The 13,852-nt window shown below is 56.5% G+C and overlaps 1 protein-coding gene across 1 annotated transcript; it reads right to left on the reverse strand.

The window, feature by feature from the left end:
- Positions 1-2,346: 2,346 nt before the first annotated feature.
- On the reverse strand, positions 2,347-13,525 carry MRPL11 (mitochondrial ribosomal protein L11). The gene is made up of 6 exons (XM_044448832.1): positions 13,461-13,525; positions 12,048-12,193; positions 5,690-5,785; positions 3,919-4,012; positions 3,014-3,173; positions 2,347-2,726 (listed from the first exon to the last, which is right to left on the reverse strand). Exons 2-6 carry the CDS (start codon positions 12,168-12,170, stop codon positions 2,600-2,602), a joined length of 600 nt encoding a protein of 199 aa, XP_044304767.1. The 5' UTR covers positions 12,171-12,193; positions 13,461-13,525; the 3' UTR covers positions 2,347-2,599.
- Positions 13,526-13,852: the final 327 nt, after the last annotated feature.

Here is a 13,852-nt window from a genome sequence, read left to right on the forward strand (position 1 = left end):
GGCCACCAGGCAAGAAAATACTCTTCTGGGCCTGGGAGCAGCACACAGAGTTGTGTGCGGGTCTCTAGGACAGGGATGTGGGAGCAGGAAACGAAAGAGCGGGGAACCCCTTGTCCTAGGAGCGTGCAATCGACGCCTCCCTGTGTGTGATTTGGGGATCCAGTGATCAATTTCTCCTCCACCCGCTGGGTTCCAGTTGGGTGGCACATTTCTGAGGCTGGGCATGGGGTTGTTTTCATCTAGGACCCGCACTGAGGAGTTTGACTTTGAGATCAGGCTTTTGCCTGCCCTCCCGTTACAAGGGTGGGAAGGCTTATGGGTCAAGGAGAAAAAGACCCGTCCCCTCTTTTTCCCTACTTCGGCCCCAAATTGTCCAGCTCCCAAGCAACTCTCTCTTCCTCTCCACCCCCACCGACTCTGAAACAGTCCTTTCCACCCTAGCAGGAAGTCGGAATCCTAAGCAGCTCTGGGTAAACTGGGTACCAGGGTGGAGGTCCAGCATTAGTCAGGATTTAATGCCAAGCAAAGGTTGCCCAATGCAGAGACAAGTCCCACAAAGGAGTATAAGCTCCCAATAGGGGCCGAGTTTTAGGGTAGCCTTCCAAAGCACCTTGAGGGAGGGAGGGAGGGAGGGAGGTGTGGGTGTTATGCAGAGCAGGAAAACGGAGCTACAGCTCCGGCACGACACCTGCTGGATGCTTCAACACTCTGAGCATTTTGGCTCCAGCAGTGTCCAGAGAGGCACCACCACATGCTTTTAAACGACTACCAGCAACAGCGAATGGGGAACCAGGACATGGACAGAGAGTTCAAATGACAGGGAAGAGGTGCAGGAGGCCCCGTTCCTTTAGTGATGGCTGGTGTGACATGGAAGGAGTCAGTGGGTGGGAACACGGGACTGTGCTGGGGACTTCCTGGTGCACATTTTAAAACCATGTGCTTTTTATGTTAAGATCTCCTTCTATGCAGTTTTAACCCAACAAAACCATGCGCCTGACACAAAGAGTGCAGCAATTATCCTCAGCTTAAGGAGACACAATGGAGGAAGCAACAAAATATTCCCAGACCATCACCAAGACATCAGGGTACCCAAGCCCCCCGACTCCATGGGTAGCTTCACAAGACCATAGAAGAAAAACTGCTGCATGTCTGCAGGCATCGGTGCCATAGTCCGCTATGCCCTTTGCAGGTCGGTCATCTGAAGCCAGAGAGGATGGGTTGTTGGCATGGCTAACTACCCACACAGAACCCATGGGCTGTTTCCGGGTTGTCGCTACCAGGAGCTTGCCTCTCCCAGACACACCCCCCAACTGATGACTGGGGTTACAGGAAGGACGCACGAGACGCCCAGTGCCAAAAAGCGATGCCAGGAACAACTGGATGACCTCTAGACATCGTCCGAGGAGATGCAGCCATGGCTCAAATCCCAAGTCCCGCAGCAAGCGACAGCGCTCAGACCTCAGTGCTGGGAATCGAAAGCTCCTTCCGTCGTGACGGGTAGCACAAGAGCCGAGAGGGTCTGCTCCCCAGGAACGGGCAAGCAACCTCGCAGAGGGTAAAACAAGGCTGGGGGAGAGGGGGAGACTTGTACCCCGAAAGCACGACGTTATTCTGAAGCTGCTTTTGCTCCAGCTCCCAAGCAGCCCAGCTATTTTGGAGCTATGGTTCAGCACTACAGAAAGCATCTCTGAAGTTCAGAGTGAAACCTGGAGTGGATACACTGTTCCTCCGCTACTGGAATCACCAGCCTTGGGAAGCCACGACTGGCTGCTGCAGAGTCAATCTGACGGCGGACTTCAGTCCGGGGGACTTTCATGGACCTCATCCCAGTGGGGGCAGTGCTGAAGGCGAAGGGCAGGGACGCAAGGCAAGGGGGGTGGCCAAAACCCACCGACTTGAGCCTCTTCCAACTTGTGCGTAAGAGTTGGGAGATGTTTCTACCTTTGAGAAAGAGGCGGACACCACAACCAAGCAAGTGGCGATTAGGGGAAAGGGGGTGACTCTCTTGGGGACCAGACGGGAGTGCCAACTCGCAGACTAAGCTAGATGAGCAATTCCTCCAAGCAGCACCCGATGCTCCCGTGCGGGTTTGGTCGTTGCAGCCCGTTTAAGCTGTGGTATCACTTGTGTTTGGGACTCCGCCATCACTGTTTATTTCTGCCAGTGAAGGCCTTTTGCACTGCCGGGGTTTGGCTTTCCTGGGAGAGGCGAGGCCGGAAATCACAAATATCCAACAGAAACACCATTCTGAGAATTCCCTGAAAGATGCCGACTCTAGCCTACTTCCTCCATCCCTGAGCGATAACATCAGACAGACACAAAAAGACAATTGTGCAGCCAAGAGAATCCTGGGCTCCGGGTTGTTATTCACACTTACAATGACGACACCAGAACGTGCAGTGCAAGAACCACCCCAACCAAGGATCTGGCCCTTCCAGGCTCATGCCTTCAAGACACCCCCTTCCTTCCTCCCTCTGGCAACACGGTGCCCAAACAGGCCGTGGGAGAGACCTAAATCCCACCACACCGTGCCTGAAGAAAAGGTGGGATAGCATCCGGCGGCATCCCATCGCTCTCCAGGGATCCCAGTTCCAGAGAGCTAGACTGGGGCGGCGGCGGCGAGTTTCTTCTTCAGAGCTGCCCGCTCGGCCTCTCTTTCTGCAGCCTCAGCTGCCAACTTCTCTTCACGCTCCTTCAGGAAGACACCGTATTCCTCTGCGTTCAGCCTGAGGGCGGGAAGAGAGGAGAGAGAGCTGCAGCGGCCTGCTCCGCGGAGGGCCCGTCTCTCCCTTCCCAGCCGTCTCCTCCGCGTGCCGCGCTCGCCAAGACCGCCCTGGCTCGCGCTTCCCTCCGGATCCCACCTCTGCCAGGCCACAGGGCCGCACGCTGGGCCTGTGCAGCATCCGCGTCCCCCGAGGACCTCCGGCTCAAACGGCCACGCTTCCGCCGCTGCCCACGGATCCTCCCACTCCCCCTGCCCACGCCCGGCCCCCACACGGAGCCAGACACTCACTCTCTCACCACCTGGATGCCCAGCGAGCGGGCAGTGCCGATGAGCGACCGGACAATCTTCTCGAGCGGCATGTCACGCAGCACAAAGCACGGGTCCTGGCCCTTCACCAGGGCGATTTCGTAGAGGTGCTTCAGGGTGACCATGCCAGCCACCTCCTGCCCTGCACAGCCAGACGGAGCGCCTTAAGCACAGGGGTGGGGAACGGGGGGCCAAAGGCGACCCTCCCCGGGCCACCCGTGGCCTCACTTTCTGGGGTCCCCCTGCAGCTGCCCCCATCCTCCTTTTGAAAGGTTGAAATGCCGTTCCTAAGACTTAGTTATCAGCGGGGAAAGATTTAACCCATGGTATGCTGATACACTACAATCATGAAGGGAAATCATTACTCTCTAAAGGCAGTGTGTGTAAGAGGGAGGTGGGGAGAGGGGGAGAGTTTGGAGAGAGAGAGAGAGTTCGGTATATCATGGCAGCAATTCCTGGGTTGCTTAACCTAGGAATTCCCAAGGATAAGTTCAACGTGCAAGCAATTCCCAAGTTCAATCAAGAATGCCCTGCTCCTGGGTTGTTTCATGGCATGCAAACCAGGAAATTATGGGTCAAACAACCCAAGGTTAACCTGGCTTCTAGATGCCCCTTTCTTCACACGGTTCTCGCAGCAGTGACCACAGGTATAACAACGCAGGGATGCCTGTCACAAAACGCAGAGCAGCAGCCCAAATGAAGACACGCCGGGCTGCAAAGCCAGAGTCATAAAATGGTCCCTGTGCGGAAGAATGTAGTTCTGTCTCTAGAATGCCTTGGGGGGATTGGGTGGGCAGCAGATAGATCTTGGACCTACAGCTTTTGGTGATGTGCGCCTTGCACCCCCCCACCCACCATGAAATTCCCTCTCCCGTCGCAGCCCTCACCGGGATTTGAGGCTCCCTTCTCTACCCCGGCAGCCGAGAGCAGAAAGTAAGTGGCTGTTGGCTTGTTAATCTGGATTTCGTATGATCTGTCAGGCTGTAACACAGAGAACAGGAAAGAAGTGGGAGATAACAAGGCCGTCAAAGGTGCCCCCCAAGATCTCTGGCAAGGAAAGACGAGGTGGTGCAATTCCGCCAGCAAACAGAGGTGTTGAAAGGAATCTGGGGAGGGTGGCTGCTTCTATCTACACAAAATGCAGGGGCAGAACATTAAAGCACTGGTCAGACCACACAGAAAAAGAGCACTCACAATTCACCGAACTGCAAATGACAGGAAATCAATTAGGCACAATCAAAGCCCCTCCAAGAATTCCCAGAGGGCCTATCTAGGCAGCACTGTGATTATTATTGTTTAAAGCAGAAGAAAACACCCATCCCGGAACCTCCTTGGTAGCCTTAGAAGTAAACCTTGTTTGGTTGCGCCCTGGAGGCCGAGAAGGTGGCGCACTCGGAACATCGCCAAGGGTAAAAACATACCAAAAACATGTACAGGAGGCTGCGTTGGAAGGCAACTCAGGCATTGCTAATAGACCAAAATATGGGCTGTGACGCTGGGATGTTATTTGCTTCGGGTCAATTTCCAAGCTAAGCTCTTAGCAGAGTCTTTTCTCCAGGTTCCTGCACTAGGCAAGGTGTCTTGTCTTAAACCCCTTGGACGGCAACGGGGCCAAGACACGACGCACTTAGATTAACCCACAAAGTTACATCTGCTCATATCCGAATGCAGACGTTTAGAATTACTAATAATTCATTTAAATTTCACAGGAGGCAACGCTGAGACATTCATTTCCCATCCTAAATATCTCAAAGAAAAAAACCTGTCTTTGCATCCAAAAGCAATGAAGGAGCTTCCTTTTCCTAAGTTTACCTGCCATGCAGGAGAAGATGCAACTTTGGAAGTCACTCAGAATGTTTGAGCGCCCAGGAGGCCAAATCACAAGATTTCCTCTATAACGTTGGTTCCATCTCCCATCACCCCCAGACAGCTTAAACAGGGATGATGGGAGCCGCCATCCAGGATGTTTTTAAATAGATCTACTGGTTTCATTTTTATCTATCTATCTATCTATCTATCTATCTATCTATCTATCTATCTCCTGCTTTTTCCTACAAAGGGCTCAAGGCAGCTTCCATCATTCTCCTCCTCCATCTCATCCCCACAACAACAACCCTGTGAGGCAGGCTGGGCTGAGTCTCTTTGACTGGCCCAGAGTCACCCAATGGGCTCCATGGCCGAGCGGGGACTCGCACCCGGATCGCCTGAGTCCCAGTCCCAGCTCTTCACCACGATGCCACCCTGGCCCTTTATATGCTGCATTTCCTCCAAGCAGCCCACGGAGGAGTGCGCAATCTTCCTCATCCTCCTCACAACAGCCCTGCGAGGTGGGCGAAGCTGAGAGCCAATGACAGGCCCAAAGCCAAAGGAGTGAGCTTCATGGCCAAGCGGGGGAGTGGAACATGGGTCTCCTGAGTCGTGGGCTCTCCCACACCAGAGACATTCCAAAAGAAACCGGGCAGCCCTCTGAGCGGGCTGGTGCAACTGGGTGCCCTGCCACAGCAGGGGGTGGACCCGATGGCCTGCGTGGCCCCTTCCGACTCTACGGTTCTATGATTCCATGGCTTTTCTGATTACCAGGCCCCACTGGCTCCTATCCAGAGGGCACCTGGTTGGGGAAAGCTCGTGGTCTAAACCGGCCAGGAAAGGTTTCCTTACCTGCACCGTGATGTACGTGGGCAGTGGGATCCCGTCCTTGATGTCTTTGGTCCGCTCATTGAAGTCTTTGCAAAACTGCCCAACCGGGATGCCTCTCTGGAAAGGGAAACACGGGGCTTTCAAAGAGCAGTCCCCTGAACAGGGCAAACACTCGCAAGGAAACCTCTTGGTGTAGCACTCCAGAGTTCGGGCTGAGCCCATGAAAGGGCCTTCCTCTCCCCTCCTTACCTGCAAGCTCCCCACAACACCCCCCAACACACACACACACACACACACACAGAGAGAGAGAGAGAGAGAGAGAGAGAGAGAGAGAGAGAGACAGAGAGAGAGAGAGAGACAGAGAAGCCTTCTCACACTAGCAACCCCTCTTCCCCACAGTTAATTTCCCAGGGCTAATCAATGTTTCCCTCATATCTGAATCCACATCCAAACGAACAGGAGTGAATCAATAGATATTTTTCAGAAATACACCTCTTCAAGTTAACTTAACACCATAAACATAGATTTGAATCTATCCACATCAATGAGCACATCTGAAACACGCTGAATTTCTCAGCAACTACCACAGACTTCACAAAGAGCAGACCAGAGAACCAAATAAGCATCCATTTGAAGTGGCGCCTCTGCCACCCGTTCAAATATTGAAAGTGCTGCGACAGCCTCAGTCCATTGCACTGGAGAAGTAGTTATCCTTCCAATTTTGTAATATTGGTCTTTTAGCTGTCCAAAGGGTACGGAGGATCCGTTTGCACCGACAATCTGTTCATTTGCATACAGTAAATAATATTAACACGGCAGGTAGACCAGTGAATGGTCTTGTGCAAAATGTATCCCCCTATTACGCACCTTCCACCCCCGGAGAATAAGCGTGTGTGATTCTATGTACGTAGAGAAGATCTAGGTAGATTTCTCTCTCCCTTTTTTGCTCGACATTTCATGAGAGAGAAGAGAGTTAAAGACAAGTTAAGTTCGCATGCCAGTCCCTCAGAGATGTCCAGCATCGAATCTCTTCCCCACTCCCTACTCGGCCCCTTTTCATGCAGACGGAAGAACTATGATTGCCAGCAAAGACGGGGATTTGTTGGCGCTGGCGCTTCCAATCATCCACTTCTTGAATGGAAACCAGGAAGAGGGGTGGGGACAGCACCACACAGATCCTTTCCCTCCGCCTCCGCCGCCTCCACCTCTTCTTCCAAAAGGGAGCTCTGGAAAACCTCCCCCTCCCGGCCTCATCTCTGCCATGCAGGCGCCGAGCACCCAAGCCGGTAAAGACAGAAGCCGCACGCCGCTGCCCGTCTGTGCCCCCCGTCCCTTCCTTCCTGGTGATCCCTGCAGGTACTGGAAAAGGGAAGGGGGCCGACTGCGGCACATTTCAAGACCAGCCACAGGCAGCTGGGGGGGGTGGGGGCAGACTGGGCTGGGACCTCCGCTGTGTGCCCATCTCTGGCACAAGCAGCGGCGATGAAGATGGGAAGGGGGGAAGCCTGAATGAGAAGGCGGTGGAGGTTCCCCCTCAGCCCTCCGCAGACACCAGCAGCCCCCCCCCCATCCGCCTTCCTCCTCCAGACGCTTGTCCATCGGACAGCCCCCCGCTCAGGGAAGGGAGCCGTGCTCTCCCCCTGCCCCCATCGCCATCTAGACTGGGAGAAGAGCGGAAGAAGGTGCTTCCTCCCGATAAGGTCGATGCCCCCTCCCCACTGGAGGGACACAAACACGTACACGTAGCAACTTTGCCTGGCTCCCCTTCCCCCAAAATCGGCGCTCGTATGTGGCAGAAGCGGGGATGCTTGTTCTCCCCCCCGCCGCCACGAGAACCCGCTGGCATCGAGCCACGAGGCTGAATGGTGGGGACTCGGGACAGGGAAAACAAAGGCTTCCTTCACGCAGGGCATCGCTCGACTGCCGAATTCGCTGCCACGGGCGGTAGCGGTGGCCACCAACTTGGGCAACTTCAAAAAGGGGCTGGATAAATTCGGGCTCTCTATCGACAGACCATGGTCAGGGTGTCCGGGTGTTACCTACGGTGTTGGAGGCGGTGTTCCCCGGACACCAGTTGCTGGGGAACAGGAGCGGAAGGGGGCCACGGCGCTCGTCTCCCGCCTGTGAGTTGTGCCTGGGGGCATCTCTGGTGGGCGACGGCGTGTACGGAGCGGGACAGCCGGTGGACCCCCGGGCTGGGTCGAGCAGGGCCAGTGCGTGCTTCACACAGCACTGCTCACAATACGGAGTCGCTCAAGTTGCGTGTGCGACGGCCACGAGTGACTCTCACGGCGTGTGCTCATGAAAAGTAGCTCTGGCTCAGGCTGCCGGGGCATCAAGCCTTCCGCCCTGAAAACACTGCTCTTTTCTAGCATCTAAAGGCAGAGGGCGAGCAGACCCGGTGCCCTTGCCAACTGGAGGGCTGGGCCGGCCGGCCGGCCTGGCCCTGCCCCTGCAGGTTCTGCTCCGACATTGGCTGCCTTTGCAAGAGGGTCCTCGGGCTGGAAGCAGTTTCACTTTACGGGAATCTGCGGGGCAACCAGAACTGTCGGGGGGCTGGAGCAACTCCTGCGTGTGGAAAGGCTAAGGCGCTCATTTGGGGCTTTTCAGTTTAGGGGCGTCCGCTTCCTGGTGATGCAGGGACTGTCTGCAGCCAGGAACACAACAGACCGTGTGCCGTGGGAGGGCAGCTCTAGGCTGCTGCTCTCCAGCCCAGTGCAGGAGCACCCCAGAAGCGCCTGGGTGGCTCCTGCGGGAAGAAAGACGCTGGTCTATTCGGGGGCTGGCCGGCTGATCCTCCTGGGAAGCAGGGACTGTTAGCCCCCTGTCCTCATGACCCTCAGGGCCCCGGTCAGTCGCAAATGCCAAAGGGGGGCTTTCCTTCATCATGTGACCAATGGAACAGGCCGGACTGGGCTCTGTGGGCCACTACAACCCTATGCTGTGCTCTCCTCCCTCATATTGCGGCTGGCGGGGAGTGGGGGAGAAGCCGGTTTGCACGGGGGGCACTTAGAAAGTGCAGGCCCGACCTGGGATCACAGAAAGGGTCCAGTCCGTTGGGACCTGACGGGGTGAAGCAAGCGTTTTGTAGAAAAGGCAAGATGTGAAGATGACCGGGGTGCATTAAAGCATTGTGTCTTTCCAGGGCCTTCTGCGCTCCACAACCTCGAACCGCCGTGTCTGCGGTGACCGGATCAGGGGAGCAAGAATCCACACTCCCGGGCCACTCAAGTAGGTGCTGGTGAAGAAGCACGGTGGTCGTCCCCCAGGCAGGCCGGCCGGCCAGTGGCGAAGGAGCCGGGCCGAGCGCATTCTGAGCCAACGCGAGGCCCTGGAGAAGCAGAACCAGGCCTGTCCCAACCCTGCCAGCCCCACACCCCCGTGGCAAGATGCCGTGGCCGGCCACAGGCCCTGCCCGAAGCCACACGTGAGGCGGGGAGAGACGTGCCAGGACCGTGTGGCGGTGTGGATGGGGGGGGGGGGCAAAGCTCCCTTTAACAAAGGTTGTCTGGTGAAGAAATGCATCGACTCCAGAGCGCTGTTTTGGGCCCCCCTTAAAGTGGGGACAACACCACGCCCAGCCTTTATCTGATGCTTTCTCCCCACGGAAAGGGTCCATGGAGCTGCAGCCCCCCAGCATCCCACACACGGGCGTGGCGGCGGTGGTCATCGTCTGCACCATGGGCGCCATGGACGTCTACCTGGTGGAGCAGAGCACGGGGGCCCGGCGGCTGGGCGTGGGGGCGCTGGCGCTGGCCGGGGACCTCTTCTTCCTCCTGGTGCTGCGCTACGCCACCCTGTGGGTGGGCGGCGAGCCCCGCGTGGCCCAGCGCGGCCACGCCATGGTGCTGTGGTTCCTCTTCGCCTTCGCGCTGGAGATCAAGCTGTACTTCATCTACCAGCACTACGCCACGGAGGGGCAGGTCCTGGACCCGCTGGCCCGGCACACCCTGACGCTCCTGCTCAGCATCTGCATCCCGGCCCTCTACACGGTGCTGGGGGCGGCCGAGCTCATGGCCCAGGCCACCACCAGCTTCCGCAAGAAGGACGAGCTGCGGGGGCGCCTCTTCTGGGTGGTGCTGGACATGCTGGACGTGCTGGAGATCCAGGCCAGCCTGTGGGAGCCGCAGAGGCAGGGGCTGCCCCTGTGGGCCGAGGGCCTGACCTTCTTCTACTGCTACGGTCTCCTGCTGGTCCTGCCCTGCGTCTCGCTGAGCGAGCTGGGGGTGCCCGGCCCGCGGCCCGGCCCGCTCTACCCGCTGCTGAGCTTGGCCGGCGTCAATGTGGCCACCATCTTCATCCGCGGGGGGCTCCTGCTGCTCTGCCGGGACCAGCGCATCTCCTCCATCTTCATGGGCAAGAACTTCCTCGCCATTGCCCTGAAGAGCTGCACGGTGGTGCAGCACCACCGGGGGGCCCGGGCCGCCCGCCACGCCCGCACCAGAGGTGGCCAGTCCCTTCGGCACACCGAGGCCACAGGCGGGGAGCTCCGTGGACAAACCGGGAGCCCGGGGGATGCCTGTCTCAGAGAGGCCGCACCAGACTGGGCCCAGGACGCTGCTCCAGCCACGCCCGGCCAAGGTTACCAATATGCCGCCAGTCAGCAGTGCCACAGACATGCCCAGGCGATGGCGGAAGTCCTCCGGAAACACCCCCGGGACGCAGACAGAGACCCCCGCGGCCTCAGCCACGGCCACACCACGGCCCACCCGCTCCACAGACACTGCCACGCCCGGGGCCAGGCCTCCCACCATCGTGTGTGCGCTGCCCAACCCTCGCCGAGAGCCCCCTCGGCCGCCGGCCCCGCCACCTCCAGAGGCCTCCGCGCAGGCCATCATGTGCAGCTCAAGTCCTTGTGGGGAGGCCCATGAATCCCCTCCGGGGACGCTGCCTGGCGCGCTTCCGCTGCGTCCGTGTCCACCCAGGAAGATCTGCCTGGAGAGGGTCAGAAGGGCGGTGAGTGGCCCACACCAGGCAGAGGCAGAGCCCGGGACGCGCCCTCTGAGCTGGGCAGAGACCACGCTTGCTTCAGTGCCGCTAACACGCATTCCCCGACAGCACTAAACGACGCCTGGCTGGTCAAGAGCACTGCGTGGGCAAGGCAGCTCTGTCGCCAACTCTTGTCGCTCACTGGGAATTCTGGGAGCCGGATTCCAAGGGCACCGAGTCGGTGAAGGCTGCCGCAACTGATCCCGGGACGGAGACCCAGAGGCCACCTGCAGACCACCTGGGGCACGGGCTCCTCCCCCATTTTGCTCCAGCTTTGTTTTTATACATTCTTTTTCTGAGCTCAGAAAATGAATTTGCTTTCTTACGTGTCTTGGGTGGGTAAAGGACTGCCCCCATGTGATCCAAGCCTCACACGGTGCCACTCTGCCCCACAGAGGATGCCCACAAGACACAATGCTTGCGTCCACCGAACAGAAAAGGTTTCCCTCCTGCAGCCGGGCTCCTTCCCACCTGCGCCCATGTTCCCAGCTGCTGAAACATCGCACTCCTTAAAAGGAGGCCACATCTCCATGTTTCTAATCATGAGAAGAGCCTACAGTGACGAAGCAAAGTACTGCAATTACAGCCTCTTGCTTAGAAGTGGGCTGCATTTGAGCTGGGAAACTCAGCCCTTGAATGTGCTAATCAATAAAGAAAGAGTGCCTCTAAACGTGTGAACAGTGTCGTTCCCTCACAACACAAAACACAACCCGCAGAAGGACCAGTACCAGCAGACGTTTCAAACCTTAATGGCTAGTTATGCATATTAAAGCAGCAACTCTGGTGTACTGCTGTAATATAGTAAAGTAGGGGAGGGATAATTATGCCCCCACCCACCAGAGGTTTGGGCCTGATGCTTAGCATTGGTTATGCTAGCTGGGGATGATGGGAATTACAAGGCAAAATATCTGGAAGGCCATTGGTCACCAACCACAGTATTAGAGGCTTGCTGGAATATACTTTTGTCTACACAAGAACACAAGACACCCCGAAACAGGGACAAGGGGAGAAGATATGTACACCTAGGATACAGACATCCAGAATGCAGGAATTTGAGTATCGGAACGTACTCAGCCCACACACAGAGAAACCACATCTGCCTTAAAAGCAGAAGATTGCATGCTGGCTTGAACTGCATCAGAGCAGTGCCTCTCCAGTGCTGGAATGATGGGCTAGAAGACAAGGGACTGGGCCACCAGATTTTGATCCCCAAAACTGGATTCTTCTTACATTCCTAACCCCGCTACGAAACCAAGCACAGCCCCCCCGCCACCCAAGGAGCTGGTTTCGTTCTTGATTTCAGGCCCATCTGCAGGTAGAACTTCCTTGCTGCCACGGCCTCAGCCTCCATTCCAGCAGCTTTTCCATCTGAGCCCTTTCCCAAGCCTACCTGCCCAAGGACAGGGCCCAAGGGTGGTCCTGGTGCAGCCTGTCCAGCTCGAATTATTGTCCGGATCACATTCCCAGGATCCACCTTCGGGATAGATTTGGCGGCACGAGCGACCTTCGACATGGTGGATGAGCTTCAAGATAGACCTGGATTAGTACGAAAAGAGATAAGGAACAAATTTGGAATGAATGGATTCTAAAAAGTTGCCATCTCACAAAGGGAAGGCAAACAATGGCTGAAGAGAAAGAGTTGGAAAACAGAATCAGGCCCATGTGGAAGGTAGTGTATAACTGGAGGAGTATTGACTCAATTTGAGCTAGACCTAAATCTCACAGCATACAAGGTTCTAACAGACATGAACAGACAGTATTCTGTTACTAATGGATATTACTGTTATTGTATGTATGCCCCACCTTCCTTGTAAGCCCATAGCAGCTTAAAGGTTCTCCAACTCTTATTTTATCCTCACAACAACTCTGCAAGCGAGTGACTGGCACAAGGCCCCTTGGGACTAGAACTCAGATCTTCCACATCCCCAGTTTAGCCTTCTAACTACTACACAAAACTAACTACTACTACTCACTCTAAAACTGGAAGCTCTATATGTGCATGACATCCAAATAAATATGTTTCTCTTTTTAATTTTTTATCCCATTTTCCCTCTAAGGAGCACAAAGCAGTATATACGTTTCCCCTCCTCCTCTCCATTTTATCTTGTGAGTGAGGGTAGGCTGAGAGTCAGAGATTAGCCCTAAAGTCACCAAGGGGGGTGAATGGGAGCACCTGGCAAGCAAGCACCACAAGTTTCCAAATGGTCAAGATCATGCAGAAAAAGAGAGGACAAGGCTCACATAATCCCAGGATTCTGGAGACCCAACCCAGCCTGCAGGGTCTAAGAGTGGGGAGCCACAGATCAGTGGCAAAGCAACATACCAGGCCTGAAAAGGCCCGGATGCAATCCCCAGCACCTCCTTCAGTCAGAGAGGAGGCCTTTAACGTGACCCGCCCCCCCGCAAAGCCGTTGCCAGTAAGGCTTCCCCAAGCTGCCGCCCTCCAGGTGTGTAGCAGTGCAAGTCTCATCAGTCCCTGCCAGCACATCGAGCCCGGAGTGGCAGCGGCTGATGGGGCTTGCACTCCAACCGGACCGGTCAGAGCTGACCAGGCTTGGGCTCCACCGCCAGCTGGTCGGGTTGACGGAACCTGCACTCAAGGTGGGGCTGATGGGACCTGCACTCCGGCACGTGCTAGAGCGCTCCAGGCTGGGGAAGGGTGGAGTGGTTAACACCGAGCCAGACGGAGAAATAGGGTCACCGGGAGGAGGCCGCTTCCTTCTCCCTCGCCCACCTGCTCCCCCTGCCGTACCTCACCCTCCCCGAGCCCCTTCCTTCCTCTCCCGCCTGCGCCCCGCTTTACCTTTGGCTCACTCAAAACACATCCTCCGCCTCCCTGGGCGCCGCCATCTTGGGTCACGGAGGTCAGCGGCGCGCTGCATGCTGGGAGGACTTTCCCCAAGCGGCCTAAAATGGCTGCCGCCTCCATAGCAACCAAAGAGTCCTGCGCCGATGACCGCGAGGACAATGCCAATCCCGTGCCTGCGGAAGGAAGGCGTAAAATTCCCAGCATGCTCCAGCCAGCCCCGTGGCATGCTGGGAGTTGTAGGCCTTTTCCTATGTCTAAGCTGGCGCGCTAAACCACTGAAGATATTGAAGGTGCAACTCTATGCATGCAAGACTGAAGTAAATCCTACGACCTGAGGCTTGAAGGGCTTATTTTTGTCTAAACCTGCCCAGGAATGTGCTCCGAGA

This window comes from Varanus komodoensis, unplaced genomic scaffold, assembly GCF_004798865.1.
Source record: "Varanus komodoensis strain SLA01 unplaced genomic scaffold, ASM479886v1 scaffold55, whole genome shotgun sequence".
NCBI lineage: Eukaryota > Metazoa > Chordata > Lepidosauria > Squamata > Varanidae > Varanus > Varanus komodoensis.